A 14,589-nucleotide genomic window follows, 5' to 3' on the forward strand; every position below is an offset into this window, starting at 1 on the left:
ATTCTAACTGGTGTGAGATGGTATCTCATTGTGGTTTTGATTTGCATTTCTCTGATGGCGAGTGATGATGAGCATTTTTTCATGTGTCTGTTGGCTGTATGAATGTCTTCTTTTGAGAAATGTCTGTTCATATCCTTTGCCCACTTTTTGATGGGGTTGTTTGCTTTTTTCTTGTATATTTGTTTGAGTTCTTACATCCACATTTTTATGCTGACCTTGGTTATCCTATGTTTATTGCAGTTGTATGGTTTTTTTAGTTTGTAAATTTGCCTAAACAGTGTCCATCCTGAAAAAGTTTTGTCGCCTGATCTGCTAAATCTGCGGGGTACTTTATTAAGATGTTAATGGTAAAACTTTTGTTCCGTCATTTGCAGAGCAAAGATGGTCGACCTTTGCCAGCAAGGGATAAACGCGCCTTAAAACAGTTTGAAGAAAGGTTACGAACACTTAAGAAGAGAGAGAGGCATTTAGAATTCATTGAAAACAGCTGGTGGACAAAATTTTGTGGCGCTCTGCGTCCCCTGAAGGTAGATTAAATTTTTCAAAATTATACTGTCACTCTTCTCTCAAGTTTATGTAGTATCTCTTGGAGAGATTGAGCTCTCCTTTTGAAGCATTACAGCATGGTACTTAAAATGGATTTGGGAGTTTAATCTGGTTTTAAATCACAGCTCTCTTTGGTAGTTTGGGCAAGGTGCATAACCTTTCTGAGCAATGTATTACAACAATTGTTGAGAAATAAAAATAAAAACATAGGTAAGTATTGCAATATGCCGCTAGCATATTCTTCAAGTTTATACTTTCCTGTAAGTAGATCTGTTACTCATGTTAGAGCTTAGAAGCCTATGCTTTCTCCTGGTAGATTTACAGTTTAAGGTCTTATGTTTAAGTGTTTTGTCTATTTTGATTTGGTTTTTGTGTGTGGTTTAAAATGAGGGCCCAGTTTCATTCTGTTGGCATGGAGTTCATTTTTTCCAGCACCATGTTGGACTGACTATCCTTTCCTTAGTATGTATTCATGGTACCTTTGTCAAAAATAAATTGACTAAGTTTATGGATTTATTTCTAGGCTCTCTATTCTTTTCTACTGGTGTACATTTTTGTTTTCATGCCTTGCCATACTGGTGTTTCCTCCCACTTTTATGGAGATCCAATTGTTTCTTTTAACACTGCACATAATTAATGAATGCAGTTTGGTGAGTTTAGACATACATATTCATTTATGTTGCTATCACCACATTCTGGGTAATGGGCATATACATCACCTCCAAAACTTTCTGTATTTTCCTTTGTTGCTGTTGTTGATTTGTTAACATTTAAAGTGAGATCCATTCTTTCTAAAATTTTTATATGTACTACATATTATTGTTGACTATAGGCCCTCTCTTTCGTGGCAGACTTATTCATCTTGTGTAACTGCATCTTTATGTCCCTTAGATGACAACTTTTCTTAGCTTTTTTCTGCATTCTCTGGTAGCTACTATTCTAATTTCTATATCTATACTTTTTCCTATTTTAGGTGTCTCACATAAGAATTGTGCAGTGTCTTTCTATATCTGACTTATTTCATTTAGCATAGTGTCTTTCAGGCTCATCCATGTTATCACAAATGAGAGGATTCCCTTATTTTTTACAAGACTGAATAATATTCCAATTTTGTATATGTGGCATTTTCTTTATGAATTTATCTATTTGTATGGGATGTGAAAACTGTGAGAAACAAAATGACTTTCTTTAATCTAAAAAAAAAGAACACAGGAACTCTGACTTACAGTAATAGAATTTTTCTCATTGTTAGATTATGTTTCTGAAAGTATGTAAAAAGACATTATTTGACATGGAAAATTATTATTTTCTCTTTTTGGAAACCATTGTTTGCCAGCCTTGGATTCTTGGGACTGTAGTACTTAAACCTAACTACATAGAATGAATTAAGATCATTTTAATATGGCTCAGACTAAAAGTAACAAAACTGCTGGCCACAGACTTCTAAATATGCTCATTCTATATCTGGAAGCATTTCAAACACCAGACCTTTGTATACAATAGCATACAAGTTGTAATTCAGAAAATTCAATGAGTGCAGTAACTTGGAGTTAGGCAAAATGAAGCTAGAAAGTGGGTTTGGGCTAAATTTTAAAAGAAGTGATTCAACATGGACAGATAGAGGGGAACAACACACACTGGGACCTTTCAGAGAGTGGAGGGTGGGAGGAAGGAGAGGATCAGGAAAAATAACTAATGGGTTCCTTGCTTAGTACCTGGGTGATGAAATAACCTGTACAACAACCCCCATGACACAAGTTTACCTATGTAACAAACCTGCGCTTGTACCTGTGAACTTAAATGTTAAAAAAAGAAAAAGAAATGATTCAAAGAACCATTCAAAGATGAGTCAGTCAGGTTCGATTCGGATGCTGCTTTCTCCACCTTTTATAATTAGAAAGAAACGCACTAACTGCTCACCCTAAAAAGACCCTGGTTTGAAAGAGATTTTAAAATAGACCATAATCAGTTAGTTTTCTATATAATCACTTTTAAATCTTCTGTTAGAATAAATTTTAAAACTTTACCCCAATTTTTTTTTCCCCAAGGTGATTTGTCTTCATAGCACTGCAAGTATGATAAAACCCTCTCCAGCTTTATTTTAATCCTAAATTGTTTTTTAGGTTTTTATAAATATTTATAATCTGGTCTCTAACATCAGCTGCCGTCTTTTATATGTGCTGTGTTCCATTTCACCAAACATATGTTTAGAAGGATTTTCAAATCAACTTTACTAAGTGTACACATTGGTTTTGTCGAATATAGATAGATAGGACATCCACATCACCTGAAAAATCTACCTCGTGCCCTCTCTTGCTCCCCTGAGCTCAGACTTTAGGTAACTGTTGATGTCCTTTCTATCGTTAGAGGTCAGTTTTATGTGTTCTGGAATTTTAAATAAGTGGAATCATAGACTGTACAATCTTTTGTCTGGTGGCTTTTTTGGCATGGCACGGTTTTTGAGATTTGCTCATGTTATTATTTAATACTTTTTTTTTGCCCAGTGGTTTATTCAGTTTTATTGTTCAACAGTATTACAGTGTGTGTCTGTATCACAGTTTGTTTATTCACTCACCCCTGTTGGTGGAAATTTGGGTTGTTTCTGGTTTGATACTATAATGAATAATACTAATATGAATATTTTTGTACAAACCTTTGTGTAGTTGTGCTTTCATTCATTTCTTTTGGATAAATACTTGAGTAGAATTTCTGGATCTAATGTTTAATATGTTTAACTTTATAAGAAACTGCTAAAGTGTTTTCCAAAAGGGTTACAACCATTTTGCATTCCCATAGCAATAAGAGATTGCCCATTGTTTCACATTCTTTTCAACTCTTATGTAGTGTCTGTAGACTTATTCTTATGAATGTGCAGTAGCATCTCACATTTTTGCTTTGCATTTCATTAGTGATTAAATGATATTTAGCATCTTTCTGTATGCTTATTGGCTATTTTCTATAAAATGTGTGTTTCAGTCTTTTGGCCATTTTATAAATTAGGTTTTTCTGTTATGAGTGAGATACAAACATTCGTTGTATAGTCTGGATCTAGCACTTCGTCAAATTGATGTCTTGTATCGTCTCCTAGTTCGTGGCAAGTTTTCTTTACGTTTTTGGTTTCTTAACACTGTAATTCAGGTGTTTCTTAAATTTTGATGAATTCCAATTTATATGCCTATTTTTGGTTCATATTTTATGTCCTCAGAAATGTTTGTCTGTCTTAAGGTAACAAACATTTTCTTCTAGAAATTTTGTAGATTTACATCTTATGCTTGGGATCGTGGCCCCTTTTAAGTTACTTTTGTGCTATGGTATGACTTAAGAGTTAAGGTTCATTTTATTTTCTATGTGGATATCCAATTGTTCCAGAATAATTTTTTGTCAAGACTATCCTTTGCTCATTGACTTTCCTTGGAAGTTTTGTCAAATAAATTATGTGGGTCTGTTTCTGGAATCGCTATTCTACTCCATTGACCTATATGTCTTTATGCTAATACTTGATTACTAGAACTTTATAATCTGCCATAAAGTTAGGTAATATAAATTCTTCAGTTTTATTTCCCTTTTTAAAAATTGTTTTGGCTTTACCAAATCCTTTGCATTTTCATATCAATTTAAGAATCAATTTATAATTCCACAAAACATCCACTAGGCCATCTGTTGGGATTACTTTCACTCTTACAGGTAAATTTGGGGGAGAACTGATATATTCTATCCATGAACATGATATCTATTTATTTACATCTTAAATTTCTCTCAGGAATGTTTTGTAGTGTTCAATGTAGAGGTCTTACAAATATCTTTATAAATTTACCTCCAAGTATTTTTTATACTCTTGTAAATTATGTTGTTTAATTTCAGTTTTTAATATTTGTTGTTAGTATGTAGAAATTTGTCTTTGTATCTTATCCTTATATCCTGCAACCTGGTTAAATTATTAGTTCTAGTGCCTTCATTGTAGATTCCTTAGGAGGGTTTCTTTTGTACATGATCATATCAGCTGCTAAAAGACAGTTTTACTTCTTCCTTATAGGATTTGTAATTGCTTTTATTTCTTACTTTCCTAATTTCATTGGCGGAAACCTCCAGTACAGTTATTCTTTATGTTAGTAAATGTGTCATTTCTGAATATTGATCTAAATTTTTACCTATCTTTCCGTGTCTGGTCCTAAGTTAGGAATAGGGTAATAGGCATGCCTGAAGGAATCTCTAGGGGTACAAACTAGTCGTTATGTAATTGAGGGTTTAACTTGTATTATGATGAGATAAACACTGCTTTTTTCCTTAAATGAGATATGAAAGTTGTTATTCATTACCTCTGTGTTTGTGTACAATTGGTGTAATAATTCAGAAATAGAAAGCCAAATTTTTGTTTAGTGTTTCTTTTCTTTTTTTGAAATGGAATTTCGCTCTTGTTGCCCAGGCTAGAGTCCAATGGCGCAGTCTCTGCTCACCACAAGCTTCACCTCCCAGGTTCAAGCGATTCTCCTGCCTCAGCCTCCCAAGTAGCTGGGATTACAGACATGTGCCACCATGCCTGGCTAATTTTGTATTTTTAGTAGAGATGGGGTTTCTCCATGTTGGTCGGGCTGGTCTCGAACTCCTAACTTCAGGTGATCCACCCGCCTCAGCCTCTGAAAGTGCTGGGTTTGCAGGCATAAGCCACCGCGCCCAGCTCATTTAGTGTTTCTTAAGCATTAACATTCAAGTCAAACTAGAGGAAGAAAGTAGATCTAGGTCCACTTGCCCTTCTATACAGCTCTCTCTGTATATGCTGAAGGTAATTTAAGGTCTTTGGGAAGTTCCTGACATTAAATTTCTTAGAACTTATGTTCTATCTCAAAATTTTGTGCCAGTGTTACCTTTTATTCTCTACTATAATTCATGTTTGTCTTTTTATGAAATGAATTAAATTAAAATTTTGCAAATGTAAAAAAATTTACAATTTTTAAAATTAGTGGAGGATTTTTTTTTTCATTCCCATGAAGATGCCTGTTGATCTTGTGATTGCCATGCATTTCCCTAGCATATACATAACTTATTTCAGAAGCATAAGCTTTATGGTCACCTAATCCTGGGTTTGAGTCCTTGCTCTACTCCTCACCAACTATGTAACTTCTTCTTACTTAAGCTTTTTGAACCTCACTTTTCTCATTCTTAAAATGGAATTATATACCTGCCTTATTTTGTTGTGGGAATTAAATGAAATAATGTATGCAGTGCAGTTCCTTTTGACGTAAACAGCTCAGAAAATTGCAGCTGCTGCTGTTATAGTTCTGTATGTAGGATTTTTCAAGTTCTTAAATCCTACCATGAAAATGAAGGGAGATTAGTTTTGTGCTGAAGACAATTGTAAAAATAAGCACCTAATTAGAATAAGTTAATAGCTCTTTAAAACAGCAATTATATATAATATTGAATGCGTTTCTAAGCATACAATCTGATGTTCATTAAATACTTAAATAAACTCTTTCTGACAGAAGAATATACTTTGAGCTTATACAGCTAATTGGCCCGGGTAACTTATAGATCATTAGGTTTTAAATGTAACTTGAGATTTTACCATATATACTTCTTAGGCTTATACAGAAAATTATAAATTTATGTTTGTAATTACATTGCATATATTTTTTAGATTTTTTTTATTGAGGCAAAATATATATGTCTCAATCTATGATTTGGAATATTTTTAGGTGTATATTCAATAGCTGTAAGTACATTCACAATGTTGTGCAACCATCATCACTATTCATTTTCTGATCTTTTTCAAATGGAAACAATACATTTGTTAAATGGTAATTCTCCATTCCCTAGTGATTTCTCTTCTGCTCTCCATGTTTGCCTATTCTTGGTACCTAGATTAAAGAATACAGGAAATATAACATACACAAAATTATCTAACAGTAAGATATTATTGAGACTAAATATGTCCATAATATCAACAGATGTGAATAGACCTAACTCACCATTAGAAGAAAAATTTTAATTTTCTTCACAAAGTAGATCCAATGTATGCTGTTTAAAAGAGACATACCTAAAACAGTAGTTCAGAAAGACTAAAAATAAACAGGTGTTCAAAGACTTACTAGACAAATGGAACAATAAGGAAATAGTGATCCTATTAGACAAAATAGAATTCAAGCCAAAATACACCAATTGTAACAAAGAAGGACACGTTTTGTGGTAGGTCCAGTGCTTTCTTCTTCACCTAATGATGGCCTCATCCAGGAAACCTGTGACGTTAAGTGGCAAAGGAACCGTACAGATGTAATTAAGGTTATAAATCTTAAAATACAAAGATTATCCTGGATTATTCAGGTGGGCTCAGTCTAATAACATGAACCCTTAAAAGCAGAGAACTTTCTGGACTAGAGTCAGAGAGAAGTGATAAAGGGTACATCAAAGATATTCAAAGTGTGAGAATGACTTGACTTGCCATGACTAATTTTAAGATGGAGGGGGAAGTGTGACGAGGAATGCAAGCAGCCTTAAGAAACGGAGAGATGTTCCCAAATGATAGCCAACAAAGAAATGAAAACTCCAACTCTACAACCTTAAGGAACTGAATGTCAGCCAACAATCTGAATGAGCATGAAAGTATTTCTTTCCCAGAGTCTCCAGAAGGGAACATAGCCCTACCGACACCTTGGTTTTGGGCCTGTGAGACCTCAAGCAGAGACTCCTTTGAGCTGCACTGTGCATAGACAGCTGACCCACAGAAACTGAGATAATAAGTGGATGCTGTTTCAGGCCACTACGTTTGTGGTGGTGTGTCATTGGCAGCAGTAGAAAACTCACACACTTTTTAATATGAAAAGCCACAATTTAGAATGAAGATGTAATAACTGGATATCTGTGTACCAATTAACACAGCAGCCACCTTGAAAGCAAAAACTCTGGGAGATTTCAGAAGATAAAGATTGAAATATAGTAGTAATAGGAGATTAACAACATACTCAGGGTAAGACATTTCAAGTGGATGAAATAGAGTAAAAATATAGAAGACCTAATAGTAAGGTACAACTTACAACTTTCCATCTAGATAATAGAAAATAACCTTTTCTCCAAATGCACAGGGAACACAAAAGTTGATCATATATTAATTAGATCTTGAAGAAAGTATCAGGAAGTTTCAAAGAATAGATACATTGCAAACAACTTTTCTCTGATTGCAGTGCATTAAAACTAGAAATTGTAACAAAATCAATAAACTAACATACTTTTCACTTGAAAATTAACCTTATATTCAGCAACTTTTGATCAAAAAGCAAGGAGAAATATAGAATTTCTAAAAGTTAATGATAATTGAAACATATTAGAATCTGTGGGATACCTTTAAAACAGAGATCAGTCCCTGGTGTGATTCCGTCCTCTGCGACTGTTCTCTTGAGCAGTGGTTTTTTTTAATCTCTGTCTGCCTTCTCTCCCACCAAAGTGCACGCAGCCACCTGATGGAAGATTTGATGGACATGGACATGAGCTCCCTGAGGCCCAGAGCTGTCTTTTCAGTTGTGAAGTAAAGGCTGACAAAGATTATCACTTTAAGGTGGATAGTGATGAAAATGAGCCTAGTTATCTTTAAGAACGGTCAGTTTAGGAGCTGATGCAAAGGATGAATTGCACAACAACAGAGAAATTCATAGCCTGAAACACACTTACCAGTAAAAGTAGGAGAAAAAAAAAAAAAAAAAAACAAATGTCCAAGCAAGAAATTCCAATCCCAAAAAACCTATCAGAAAAACAAAAGGAATTACAAAGAAGAAAATAAAGATAAAGGTAGAAAGCAGTGAGGTAGGGAGAAGAAAAACAGATGAATTACAACAGTCCCTCTATATCTGCAGATTCTGCATTTGCAGATTCAACCAACCATGGATTGAAAATAGAGTCTTAATTTAGTACTAATAAAGTAATGATTTCTGCCTCTGCATATGTTTTTATTAATAGATAGACCACTACCTAACTTCATTAAAAGGAACTAGGGCTGCTTGGAGAAATGTCTGATTTTAGGACTGTTGCTGGGAAAGCACATAATAAGCTTGGAACATCTGATGCCAGAACGTAAGAAGTGTTTAGAGAATAGTGGGGGGATAATAAAGGAACCAGTTTGTAGGGGCTCCTATTGCCTAAATCTGGGACCATTTAGGTGTCAATGATAATAACAGATGATAACTAATTGAATAAAATAAGAATTTATAAGTCTATTTTGACATAAGTAAAGTAAATACATTAGTAAATGATGGGGAAGGGAAAGCTCTTCCCTACAGTAGAATTCCAACAAATAAATATAGAAGCAATTAGAAAATCAGCATTTGACAAATACCACAGGAAAAAACATATTGTTTCTGGGAAGAGGCATCCGTGGATACTCAACTTGAAGTTAAAAGTTTGGTGACAACAAGATTTTGCATATTCTCAAAGTATCTCACCACAAAACGTTAATTACAGAGGGGGAAATAGTAATTGTACAACAGAGAAACCTGACTGAAACCACCTTACTACATGATTTAAGTTAGGCTCATCAGTAATGGGGCAAATAGATGTGACTGTGCCACTTGATATGATATGAGAAGGACTCAACACTTCTCTGTCATTTCTGCCAAAAAAGCATAATCTAAATATAAACATGAGAAAATAGGCAATCCAAATTGAGAGACATTCTGAAAATTAACTTCCCTGGACTTTACAAAATGTCAAGGTTATGAAATACCTTGTTCAAGAGAAATTGATATTATATAGTAATTAAGACTTGTTAAAAAGAGAATGATAAAGTACGGGTAACGTTAAAATTTGGAGAATATGAGCGAAGGGTATAGTGGAATTCTTTGTATTGTTTTTCCATATGTCTGAAATTATATTAAAGTGTTTAAACTCTTAAGTTTCACTGGATCCCCTCTCTCCTCCTCTAAAAAAATTGGCTATATCCTTGCCCATCTCCTTTCTTCATTGTCAGATTTTACGAACGTCTGTCTCCCCATGATGTACTTACTTCACATTGCATGCCTGTATCAAAACAATTCATGTACCCCATAAATATATACACCTATATACCCACAAAAATTTTAATAATGAAAAAACCTTTCATCAGAGAAATATTGAACTAAAGAAATTGCTCCTAATAGACAATAGGGAAAATTATAATCAAGAGCTGAGTGATACTGTACTGACAAATCATCATGAGAATCTTTGCAACTTGGAAAATAATATTTTATAGGCAAGGCTGAATAACATTGATCTTCTAACTTTTTTTAACTTTATGAGCTAGGGCACTTATAAAAAATAGAATTCTATTTACAGAATTATTATAACTCTTGTCACAATGTCTTATCAAAATTTGATAATGAAAACCATGTGTCTTTACCCTTTTACCTATGAGGAAAGTCTTGAAGACTAGTCAGTTTGCTACTTAATTTGAGTTAAGGGCCAGAGATGCACTGCTTCTCAGCCATTGGAGAACTAGGCGTAAGAAAGTCAGATGGACTGGAGAGAAGAAAATTTAGCTTGGTTAAAACTTAAATCCAATTATCCTTTCCTAAATTCTCTTTTCAAACTCTTAACATGAGTTTGAGGCATCTTTTCATAATAGTCATCTAATACTCTAGATGACTTTTCTAAGGCAGGGTTTCTCAAACTTTAGTGTTTGTAAAAAATTACCTGAGAATCTTGTTAAAATACAGATTATGTTTAGTTAGCACGAGATAGATCCCAAAATTCTGTATTTCTAGCAAGGTCCCAAGTGATACTGAAGGTCCATGACTACACCTTGAGTTATAAGATTCTAAGCAGCTTTACAGCAGCCACATACTTATGCTTCCTGTCCTCATTACTAGTAAAGATAAAGAAAATTAAAAGGTTTTCTTTCCTCAGGCCCTTCAATCTATCTGAAAAAAGCATTATTTTTTTTCTCTAAACATTCTTCACATCAGCCATTGCTCTCAGCAACAAAAGAAAGCAATACATGTATTTCATAAATTTAAGGCAACATTAATAATAAAATGCGATAGTAGTCACTGTTTATTTTACATTTGTAACTTTGATTTACTCTCTACTCTTTTATTACATTTCTAGAAGTACAAATATTATTTTCTGGATATAGGCAATTCACCTGTGAAACCTGATAAGAGGTGTGGCTTTCAAAAATTGACCCTATATTGTTTCCTTACACACTGCCTTGAATTTTTGTTTCATTTTGTCATGCAGCATTGAATTTTAGGATTGTCATGCAGCATTGAATTTTTGTTTCATTTTGTCATGCAGCGTTGAATTTTAGGATTGAATTGGGTTAATAAGCATCTGAAAACACAACTGATTTTGAGAAAATGATTAAAAGTGTATATTTGGTATAATTAATTATATTAGTAGTTGATGCTGCTTTCTAACACTAAGCAGAGTTTAACACTGTACAGAGTCTCTCAGTCCCAAGTCTTGGCACAATTAATGTTTGGGGCCCAATAATTTGTTGGGTGGGGACATAGAGGGAAGGCTCTCCTGTGCATTATAGGATGTTTAGCATATCATCTGTTGCCTCTGCCCACTTAATGCCAGTAGCAACACCCTCCTCCCCCAATATCATAATCAAATGTCTTAAGGCATTACTAAATTTCCTTTGGGGAGTAAAACAGGCCCAGTTGAGAACCACTGGTTTAAATGAAAAGAATACAAGGTTTTAAATTTATGTAAAAGGGATAGTGAATAAATTTTGAGGAATGGTATGCCATTAGATAGGGACACTTTAGTCTTCTTTTTAAGTAATACAGAAATAATTTTCTGGAGAGTTGATTCATCATTGGTTTAGATAGCATCATGTGTAAAGTAACACTGACAATATTTTTACTCTGACCAAAGCAATGTCTTGATATTCTTCGTAGAGTACCGCATATCACCTTTTATTATATTTTTTTTAAACTGCATTATTTATATCTGTTTAATACCTAGGAAAAAATTTGGTTTCTGTCCTGTTTATTCATGTCTTTAAAACAGAACATTTTGTTTTTAAAATGTTATTTCTTCCTAATTTGATCTATAGATTGAGTGCAATTACAGTCAAAATCTCAGCAAGTTTATTTTGTGGTTATTGAGAACCTGGTTCTAAAACTTTTGTGGAAAGGAAAAATGACCCAGAATAGTCAGTGTAATACTGAAGAACAAAGTTGGAGGTCTGACACTACCCAAATTTCAGCCTTCCTATAAAGCTACAGTAATCAAGACAACATGGTATTGGTGGAAGACTAGACACCACTAGATCAATGGAACGTAATTGGCCAGGTGAGGTGGCTCACGCCTGTAATCCCAGCACTTTGGGAGGCTGAGGTGGGTGGATCACGAGGTCAGGAGATCGAGACCATCCTGGCTAACACAGTGAAACCCCGTCTCTACTAAAAATACAAAAAAAATTAGCTGGGCTTGGTGGCACGCACCTGTAGTCCCAGCTAACTTGGGAGGCTGAGGCAGGAGAACGGCGTAAACCCAGGACGTGGAGCTTGCAGTGAGCTGAGATCGCGCCAGGATACCCCAGCCTGGGCAACAGAGTGCGACTCAGTCTCAAGAAAAAAAAAAAGGAACAGAATAGAGAGCCCAGAAATAAACAGATACAAAGATAGCCAACTGGTTTTTGACAAAGGAGCAAAGGCAGTTCATTGGATAAAGAATAGTCTTTTCAACAAATGGAGCAATAATAATTGGATGTCTGTATGCAAAAACAGTGGATCTTTTTTGCATATAGATATCCAATTATTACTTCACAAAATTAAATCATCTTTCACAAAATTAAAATATATTTTAGACCTCATTGTAAAACAAAATCGTAAAATTTCTAGAAAATAACATAGAAGGAAATCTATGTGACCTTAGATTTGGCAATGAGTTTTTAAATACAACACCAAAAGCACTATCCATGAAAAAATAATGTATAAATTGAAATTTACTCATATCAAAAACTTCTGCTCTGTAAAAGATACTGTTAAAAGAATAAGACAAGTCACAGACTAGAAGAAAATATTTGCACAGTCCATATCTTGATAAAGGACTTGTGTCTAAAATATATAAAGAATTCTTAAAACTCACCAATAAGAAAACCAGCAATGCAATTAAAAAACGGGCAAAAGTTCTGAGCAAATACCCCACAGAAGAAAAGACACAGATGGCAAATAAGCATATGAAAAGGTACTCAACATCATGTATCATTAGGGAATTGCAGTTGAAACCATGAGATGCCACTTCATGCTTATTAGAGTGATTAATATCCAAAAAGGAAAATCTGACATTACCAAATGCTAGCTAAGATACAAAGCAACAGGAACTACTTATTCATTACTGATGGGAATGCAGAATGATACTGCCATTTTGGAAGATAGTTTGGCAGTTTCTTACAAAGCTAAACCTACCTGTTTATTAGGATCTAGCAGTTAGAGTCATAGCCATTTACCTGATTGGATTGAAAACTTATGTCCACAGGATACCATGTACATGGATGTTTATATTAATAGCAACTTTACGTGTAATGTCTAAAACTCAGAAGCAACCAAGGTGTCCTTCAGTAAGTGAAGGGACAAACTGTGGTACATCTATATACTGTAATGTTACGTAGTGATAGAAAGAAAAACTATCAACTCACAAAGAGAAATAGAGGAAATCTAAAATACACATTGCTAAGTGAAAGAAGCAAAAGAAGCCAGTCTACAGAGGCTACATACTCTGATTCCAACTATATGATATTCTGGAAGAGGCAAAACTGTAGAGGTAATGAAAAGATGAGTGGCTGTGAGGGATTTGAGGTGAGGTAGGATAAATAAGTGAAGCACAGGGTATTTTAGGCCAGTTAAACTATTATGTTTGATGCCCTGATGGTAGATACATGACAGTATCCATTTGTCAAAGCCCATAGAATATAAAATGTAAACCTTAATGTGAACTATGGACTTTAATAATAATACATCAATATTGTTTCATCAATTTTAACAAATGTACCACACAAGTGAAAGACGTTAATAATAAGAAAACTGTAAGGGAGAGGGATAAGTAAGAACTTCAGCACTATCACCTTGATTTTTCTGTAAACCTAACAATGTCCTTAAAAATAAAGTCTACTAATTTTTTTAAAAAATCAATTTGTAATACTGTTGCTTCTAATAATCACATTGTGAAAACAATCATTGTTCATCAGGAGACTGGCTTAATTGTTATCTCCGTTTTAGAAAGTACTGTAGAGCCATTGAAATGAATAGGAGCACTATATCTTTCTTTACAAATAAATCGTATCTTGAACAGTCCTTTACAATGTTCATCATGTGTTGTATTTTAACTGAAACTAATGTTAAGATTGCAAATATTGTGGTAGGTACTCTTTTGGTTAATATTGTGTGAGAGTGAGAATGCACCATTTCTGGAATGATTCGTAGGAACCTATTAATGATAATTACCACTGAGGAGTGAAACTGGAGACTAGTGAATACAAGTGAGACTTATAACCCTTTAATTTTTTAGCCAGGCTTTGTTTTTAATTTTAAGTTGTAATTGTGTTTTTAAAGATGTCCTTCTCTTCTAGCCTCATTTGATAGTGGACCTTTCCTTTATTGAGGCCTGTATCACAACTTCCTACATTTTCCATCTCCCTTGCATCCTCTTTGTTTTATTCAAGCTAGCCTTACCCATTCCATATGTATGCTTTGTATATATTTTCTTACCCAGATTATTAAGATTCAACCAGACTGTTTTTTTCTCTCTCTCTGCTGTTATTTACACATGTATTTAATAGACCATGTTCAATGTATTTGTCTTAGTTTGTGCTGCTATATTAAAAACTAAAATAGAACTCATAGACTGAGGGGCTTAAACTGTCAGCCCAGCCTTTTTGGCACCAGGGACTGGTTTCAGAAGAGAATTTTTCTGCCGACTGGAGGGATGGTTTTGGCATGATTCAAATGCATTACATTCATCATTAGATTCTCATATGGAGTGCGCAACCTAGATCCCTCGTATGCACAGTTCACGAAAGGGCTTATGCTCCTATTAGAATCTCATGCTGCCACTGATCTGACAGGAGGTGGA

General features: G+C 34.3%; 1 protein-coding gene across 1 annotated transcript in view; it reads left to right on the forward strand.

The window, feature by feature from the left end:
* LMBRD1 (LMBR1 domain containing 1) overlaps positions 1-14,589 on the forward strand; it is a 131,405-nt gene that overhangs the window by 86,414 nt on the left and 30,402 nt on the right. Inside the window, exon 9 of the mRNA XM_017859762.1 lies at positions 375-527. Coding sequence (XP_017715251.1) covers positions 375-527 — 153 coding nt within the window. The remainder of the gene's footprint in view (positions 1-374; positions 528-14,589) is intronic.

Source organism: Rhinopithecus bieti, unplaced genomic scaffold, assembly GCF_001698545.2.
Source record: "Rhinopithecus bieti isolate Rb0 unplaced genomic scaffold, ASM169854v2 scaffold_50350, whole genome shotgun sequence".
In the NCBI taxonomy this organism is placed as follows: Eukaryota; Metazoa; Chordata; class Mammalia; order Primates; family Cercopithecidae; genus Rhinopithecus; species Rhinopithecus bieti.